This window comes from Antechinus flavipes, chromosome 1 (assembly GCF_016432865.1).
Source record: "Antechinus flavipes isolate AdamAnt ecotype Samford, QLD, Australia chromosome 1, AdamAnt_v2, whole genome shotgun sequence".
Classification (NCBI taxonomy): Eukaryota; Metazoa; Chordata; class Mammalia; order Dasyuromorphia; family Dasyuridae; genus Antechinus; species Antechinus flavipes.
Window position 1 is genome coordinate 300,402,556 of NC_067398.1, and position 8,407 is coordinate 300,410,962.

The window sequence follows — 8,407 nt, forward strand, 5'->3', positions numbered from 1 at the left end:
GATGACGAGTGGGTCCCAATTTCCTGGGCCCAGTCATGGTAAACAAGAAAGAAACCAAAACTGGAAATATAAAAGAAAAGTGAGATGACCAGACCTATAACCAGAGAAAAAACTGTCTTATCTTGAACTGTTATGTCCTAACTTAATCTTAAATTCAGCATATCTTTGAGCAAACTCACCATCTCTTCCACAAAAACAAAAACAAAATTTACTTCCCAATTTCTGTAATTCTAACTTGCAGTCATCTAGCTTTTTTTTTAATTTTTAATTTTTTAATTTTATTTTATAATAACTTTATATTGACAGAATCCATGCCAGGGTAATTTTTTACAACATTATCCCTTGCACTCGCTTCTGTTGCGATTTTTCCCCTCCCTCTCTCTACCCCCTCCTCTAGATGGCAAGCAGTCCTTTATATGTTGGATATGTTGCAATATATCCTAGATACAATATATGTTTGCAGAACCGAACAGTTCTCTTGTTGCACAGAGAGAATTGGATTCAGAAGGTAAAAATAACCCGGGAAGAAAAACAAAAAATGGAAATAGTTCACATTCGTTTCCCAGTGTTCTTTCTTTGAGTGTAGCTGCTTCTGTCCATCATTTATCAATTGAAACTCAGTTAGGTCTCTTTGTCAAAGAAATCCACTTCCATCAGAATACATCCTCATACAATATCGTTGTCGAAGTGTATAATGATCTCCTGGTTCTGCTCATTTCACTTAGCATCAGTTCATGTAAGTCTCTCCAACCCTCTCTGTATTCATCCTGCTGATCATTTCTTACAGAACAATAATATTCCATAACATTCATATACCACAATTTACCCAGCCATTCTCCAATTGATAGGCATCCATTCATTTTCCAGTTTCTAGCCACTACAAACAGGGCTGCCACAAACATTTTGGCACATACAGGTCCCTTTCCCTTCTTTAGTATTTCTTTGGGGTATAAGCCCAGTAGTAGTGCAGTCATCTAGCTTTGAAATTTTGGAGTCATTTCTCCTCACATTTAATCTGTTGCCTAATCCTATTCTTCCTTATTTCAAAATGTCTAATATTCATCCTTTTTCTTACATTCACACAGCTGTCACCTAGTTCATGGCCTAATTATTTCATGCAAAGTTTGCCCTATCAGCTCCTTTCAATCTATATGGCAGACTAATTTTCCTAAAACTGGTTCACATTCCAAGTTTTCAATCCCAGTGGCTCTAAATTGCCTATCTGGGGAAATCTTAGCTTTTCCAACTGAAAATTAAGTCCTTTACATCTGGACTCATTGTACCTCAACTACCTATGACTTTGTAGTACTAAGTCCAGTTAGATGAGTCTACTTAACATTTGCTTCTTATGTCTTGTTTTTGAATGATTTGTTTCTATTCTTATCACCACTCATAACACTTTCCCCAGTCCTCTCTGACCATTCTTCAAGGCAAAGTGGTAATCACTTCCCGTTTAAAATTTTAGCTACACTTAGGGGCTTGCAATATCACCATTTGGTGCTTTCTTCTCTGTTTTAGCATTCCAAAGTTTTTGAAGGCATACCTCATTGAATATGTCTCTAGATGGATCAAACTCCTAGCTAAGTACTGAGTATATAAAAGGTGATCAGAAAACACTGAGATTAAATAGTTCTTCCTCTGTGTTTGTTTGGGAGACAAAGGTACTTCCACTGCTCCACTCCCAACATGTTGATTCTTTAAGGGCATAAACCGGTATGGTCCAAGAATCTGGACAACTGGGTCCTCATTGCTTTTGCCCTAATTTGCATGTATGACCAAATCATTTATATCTTTAGGTCCATTTAAGAAATTGGGGGACTTGCCTACTCTAATCTCTAAGCAGTTTTCAAGGTCTAAAATTCAATAATTCTGATTATGAAGAGTTCGATTAAAAACTTTTCCAGCTTCTGGCTTCAATGGAATGGGAGGTAAGCCTGAAAAGTATAGCCTCCTCTTTCATTCTAGGAACTGTACAGGCCCCTTTTATAAGGAAAAACATAACAAGAGGAGGAGCACCTTAAAGTCACTTTATCTTTTATGGGTCTCAAGTTTACTTGACTCTAAAATGAAGGAGTCAGACTAGGCCCCCCAGGCTTAGAGCTAGAAGGAAGCTAAGAGATTATCTTGTCCAACCCCTCTCATTTCAGTTTAGGAAACAGAGCTCAGGAGAAGTTAAGTGACTTTGAAGTCAAAAAAAAATTAAAAATCAGTGCTTTTTCTTAATTCCAGAATTCTCTTTCCAATGGATTATCTCTAAGGTCCCATCCAACTAAATTTTTAAAAATCAGATTATTCAATAAATCTTTCACATTCTTAAGTGGTAGCACAGTATAGTGGAATGAGCAGGACCTCTGGAGTCAGAGGTCTTTAGATTGAATCATAGCTTTGAAACTTCTTACCAGTGTGATCATGGAATAGGTATTTTATCCTATAGGGTCTTAGTACCCCTTCCTCCCTCCCACCATGAGATGCTGACTGTTGAGATGCCTTGTAACTTTAAATCTACAATCCTATGATGCTAACATTAAATAATCCTGAGTAGTGACACAGTGACTACTCAAGTATCTGGCACATAGTAGATGTTTAATGGAGCAATGAGGTGACACAATGGATAGAAGTTACTATTGGAAAGATTGTACAATAACAATTGGTGCTTTGTAAACACTTGTTGTTTGATGAATTATTTTTAGTATCTTAGTGTGAATGATTTTATTGGATTCTTTCCAAATTGATTGAAGTATTAGAATACTTTCCTTCAGTGGAAGGACACTAAACCCAACAAACTATTTTCCCTTGAAAAATTATACTTCTAGCCAGTTTGGTTAGATTCTCCAGGTCTCATTTGCTGCCTTTATCACTATTCCTAAGAGTAGAACAAGAAATGCTACACATGCTACAAATATGTGTGTGTGTGTGTGTGTGTGTGTATAAATAAATGTGCATAATATACATATACATGCATGTACGCATATACAATAATCTACACATATATATCATACATACACACATAATTGTTTTAATTATGTCCAACTCTTTATGATCTCTTTTGGAGTTTTCTTGGCAAAATACACATATACAAATTTCTCTCTCTATATATATACATATATATATATATATATGTTTGCATGTATATATCATGTATTCCTCTTCATAGACTGTAATCTCAATGATTACAGTCTATGAAGGAAAAGTAGGTTTTTCTTTTTTCTTTTTTTCTTTGTTTTCCTGCTCCTTGTGCACATAATAGGTATTTATTAAATGCTGGGGGTGGGGAGAGTAGCTAAGTAGTGCAAGGGATAGTGTCAGACCTGGACTCAGACTCATCTTCTTGAATTCAAATCTGAACTTAGACTTACTAGCTGTGTGATCCTAGGCACATAACTTAATTATGTTTACCTCAGTTGTATTTTACATAAGTTCAAGTGTGAAGGCTAATCAAACTAGAAGGTTCTAGTCACTGCCCATTTTCTTCCTCCCTCCCTCACCTTTCCACCCCACCTTAACAGCCCTCTTCCGTTCTCCCCCAGGACTATAATCTCCAGTTTTCATATATAAAAGTGTGCTAAAGAAGGAGAAGGCAAATCACTTCAACAACTTTGCCTAGAAAAACCCAAATAGGGTCACAAAGAATTGGATATGTCTGAAAAATGACTGAATGACAACAACAATTAATTGTTGGTTTGGATTGAAGAATTTGGGCAAGGGCTTAAGATTCTGCCATTGTCAAATTCAGAGCAACCACCTTTCGACTGATTATCAGGAAAACAGGAATATATTAAGAACTTTAACTTTTCAAAGCCTTCATATGTGTTGCCTCATAAATACTCAAATACGCAAACAAAAACTCCAGCAATAGGAGCAATATCATTTCTAATCTTCACACTCTCACCCAAATAAAATAACTTATTGCCCAAAGTGATACAAGTACAACTGAAACTCAAATGCAGATCACTCCGCTCACTGCCTAGTAGCAATCTTCTAGTTAGATTTCAGGTTCATTGGAATACATTCGTGATAACTAGAAAATTCAGGATTTAAGGCAAATTCAGCTGAGGAGCCAGGAAAGAATAAAGGAAACAAGAAGTTATTAAGTACCTACCTTGTTTCAGGCATCTGTACTAAGTACTTTACATACATTTGATCCTCATAACAACCTTGGGAGGTGGGTACTTTGTTATTCCCAATTTACCATTGAGGAAACTGAGTCATTGAGAGGTTAAGTGATTTGCTCAGATTCACGCAGTTAAGTAATTGTGGTCACATTTTAACTGGGGAAGATGAGTTTACCTGACTCAAGACCCGGCACTGTGTCCAGTGCGCCACCTAGCTGCCCAAATTGTAAACATAAGGGGCAATATTTCAATCCAGTTTCTTCTTCAGAGCCAATTTTGAATGGCACTGTCCATGTGGGGCTGATTTTGGGAGCCTGGGCAGACCTCAGTCACCCTACTTCTAAATCATGTGTCTCCATCTTTCCCTCTCTTCCGCCCTCCGTTCCCCGCCCCTCCATACCTTTTCCACAATTAAAATTGTGTTGGGACTTTACCAGAAAAGCAGAGAGGAGAAATAGCCCAAGGGCAGAAGTTCAAATGTGAAGGCTAATCACACAAACTGGAAGGTTCTAGTCACCGCCCATTTTCTTCCTCTCTCCCTCACCTTTCCATCCCACTTCAACAGCCTCCTTCAGTTCTCCCCCAGTACTATAATCTCCACACCAACGCTTCTTCACACCATAGCCACTCCGCCCCCGACTCCAGAAATCCGAACTCCCTTCTGCAGCCTTTGCAGGACCGCTCCACTTAACTCTACTTCAGAAACATACAGAACTCTGGCTGGTTCACTGCCACAAACGGCTTGGCCATCACCCAACCCCAGCCCAAGCGCTTCTCCCAGCTTTCCGGGTGTCTAATTTCCCTCCCTCTAATGTACCCTTCTCCACCCTCTGTTCTGCCTTTGGAACCTTAAAGTTCGGAGGCCTCTCAGAACTGGAGATTAGCCGAGGTGGGTTTATCAATTTCGAATACTAGGACTAATGTGGCCCAGCTTTGTCCCTCACTCCCTACGACTCCCAGCTAGAGGGTTTTCCCGCTGGAGAAATCATCCTGTGAAATTCCTTAAAACTACTTGCCCTATTGAAATGACGTTGCAAAAGCCTGTTCTCGGCTCACAGTCATGGGAAGGGGACTAAATATCGCAAGGTCCTTTGGGGAAATCTGGACTCCCACGATTTTTATATTCATTGTGGAAGTATGGTGTATTTTGACTGGACTTGGAGCTGGGAGATCTAAGTCTGAATTCGGGCACGAACTAGACTATGTGAACCTGGACAAGTCATCTCTCTGATTCAATTCCTCATTTGTAAAATGAAAGAGATGGACTCGAAGACCACTGCATTTTCGGCTATTCTTCCAGCTATTTTTTCCCCTTTGAAACTTTTTTCTCCGTTAATAGCTTTTTATTTTCAAAATAGAGGCAAACATAATTTTCACCATTCAATCCTGCAAAACCTTGTGTTCCAATTTTTCTCCCTCTCTTCTCTCCCACTCCTTCCCTTAGATAGCAATTAATAAAATATAGGCTACACATGCACAACTCTTCTATGTATATTCCCACATTTCTCATGTTGCACAAGAAAAATCAGATCAAAAAGAAAAAAAATGAGGAAAAAATCAAGCAAGCAACAACAAAAAAGGTGATCCACTATGCTATGATTCTAAACAGACGGAAAGAGAGACAAATGGACACACACACACACACACACCTGGGCATCTCTGGCTACAATCTGTGGCTAGGGTATGAGAGCTACAAATTGGAAAATAATCCACTTTGCCTTGGTCAGTTTTGTCCCACGCCCGCACCTACCACGTAACTGCCGCATCCTCTCTTCAAGTTGCAGCTACAACCTGCGCTCAGGTATGGAACTGTGAATGTTAGCTTGACCTTTGGGTTCAGTTTTTTCGTATCAGCTTAGATCAATGAGTAATGGTAATTGTAGTGGCTGCCTGTCTTATGCCCCGTAGTACTGATTTGGAGCAGTTAGGGCGGAAACTAGACCCTTTCCTCCTTCCCGCCTCCCTAGCTCAGAGCCACCCACCTCTCCTAATCTTACACCCCTCCCCCAACTTCTCCTCAGCAGACTAGCCTTTGTAGTGAATGTATTCAAACTCCTTTCGTTTTCTATTTTAGGATTAAACTTAAAGCAGCTTTTAGAGTCTCTGTGTGGGGGGGGGGAGAGGGAGGGAGGAGGGAGAGGGGTGATCTTTGGACTAGATAAACAAGCAAGCAAAACCCATCACATACATTCATCCAAGGTCCGCTCCCTCATGTGCAGGTGTTCCTTTCAGTCTGAAACTGCCCTGCCCGAATGTGTGCTCTGCACACATAGCTGTTTATTATCACCTTAATTCAATTAGCTAGACGGGAAATTTCCCTCTCACCCAAAGATCCAGTTGTGTCCATTCACTTTCAAAGTCGTACACGACTCTTCACATGCTCATCTTCGCATACTTAATCCTCTTTGCAATAGTGCTACCCCAAACCCAAATTTTCCTGTAGTCCATTTAGTTCATTTCATTTAACTCAAAACTGCCACTTTCAAACTCTGCCGCTATCCCAAAGAGCGCAGGTGGGAGCCACAGTTCCAGAGGGATGCGCAAAACCGGGAAAGAGTTGAGTTTTCCTGTAATCCTTCTGAGCTCTTTCCCGGAGCAGTGCGCAGTTTAGAATGGTTACCTCGCTACCTTTCGGAGTTTCCCTCACTATCTTTCGCACCAGTCCCAGAGCACAGTAATAGTTATCCACCACGCTACCGGGTAGTCCCCACACCACTTCACTCCCTTTTCTCACAAGCAAATCCTAACCACAGGACTAGTGGTAGATAGACAAGGTGTTCTGGGGTCAAAATGTCTTAGTCTTAGGAAACCAGGAAGGAGAATGATCCCTGCATCTTACTAAGAGAGATGAAAGGTTATGCAACTGGGAGGACTAAATGGACATAAGCCAGAATCAGGTTTTTGAGAAGACTTCAGACATCTGCTGACTGTGCAATCAGTTCTCACAATCATTAAAGAATTCCTGAAGTAGACAAAATGGCAATTACTTTTGTAACATGCTATGGGCAGCCACACCTAACCTATAACCAAATCAACCAACTTGAAAAAGAAACTAAAAAACATAAGAAAGAAAATCATTCCTTGAAAATTAGAATTGGACAAAAGAAAGCTAGTAATATTCTAAGACATCAAGGAATAATAAAACAAAATTAAAAGAATGGAAAAATAGAAGCGCATGTGAAACATCAGAAAAACAAACTGATTTGGAGGAGAAATAATGAGAATAGTAGGACCACCTGAAAATTATGATAAAAAAGAATCTTGATACACTATTACAAGAAGTTGTAAGGAAAATGTCCTGAAGTTCTAGAACCAGAAGGAAAAGCAGAAATAGAAAAAAAAAAAAAAGCCAAACAAACAAAATCACTGATTCCCTGAAAGAGCTACCATGAAGAAAATGTACAGGAATATCATAGCCAAGTTTCTAAGCTCCCAGGTTAAAGAGAAAATATTGAAAGCAGCAAGAAAAACAAAACAATAATTTAAATATCCTAGCCCTATAATAAGGATTACACAAGACCTAGCAGCTAATATTTTGAAGGACCCTAAGTCTTAGAACACTATATTCTGTAGACCAAAAGAGCTGGGAGTATAATACAGGGCAATTTACCCAGTAAAGCTAACTATAATATGTGAAAGGAGTCAATTTTATATAGTGCAAAAGATATGGGATCTGGAGTTGGAGGACTTGGCTTTATCTCCTAGATCTACATTCTACTTGTGTGACTTTTGTGGAATTTCTTTTTCTTTCTGGGTTCCAGGTTCTCCATCTGTAAAATGAAGCAAGTAGGACTTTATTTCTAAAGTTCCTTCAAGCTCAAAATTTAACAATCCCAAATGAACCACTGTCTTGGACTACATTCATTTAAATTCAATAATCCATCTAGTATGCTAGACACTATGTGCCTGCCTTGGGAACTGGAAACACAAAAATGAATACCAACAAAGTCCACTAGGAGCTATTATGGAGTAGGACAAGGACAACCTCTACTAAATAAATATAATACAAGGTAAAAGGGTTGGAGGTACCAAGGCAAACACCAGGCAAGATTTTGGAAGATTTTTAAAGTTCTTCCTAGTAGCCATGAGGCAACACCTATGTGACCTGAGCAAATAACTCCAAACTATACAATTTCCTAACCTCTAAAATAAGGTGCTACACTAGGTGATCTCAAAACTTCATTACAGCTCTAAATCAATGACAATATGATATCTTAGAGGTCTTAAGATCTTCCTTTCATCTATTTTTTGGGCAAATTTCACTGAAATCTATTTAAAATTATAAATGACATATC

At 39.1% G+C, this 8,407-nt stretch overlaps 1 protein-coding gene across 1 annotated transcript in view; it reads right to left on the reverse strand.

Moving 5' to 3' along the window:
• The window catches only part of CIITA (class II major histocompatibility complex transactivator), a 56,210-nt gene extending 50,099 nt beyond the window's left edge, over positions 1-6,111 (reverse strand). The window contains exon 1 of the mRNA XM_051963361.1: positions 5,863-6,111. Coding sequence (XP_051819321.1) covers positions 5,863-5,878 — 16 coding nt within the window. The 5' untranslated portion in view covers positions 5,879-6,111. The remainder of the gene's footprint in view (positions 1-5,862) is intronic.
• Positions 6,112-8,407: the final 2,296 nt, after the last annotated feature.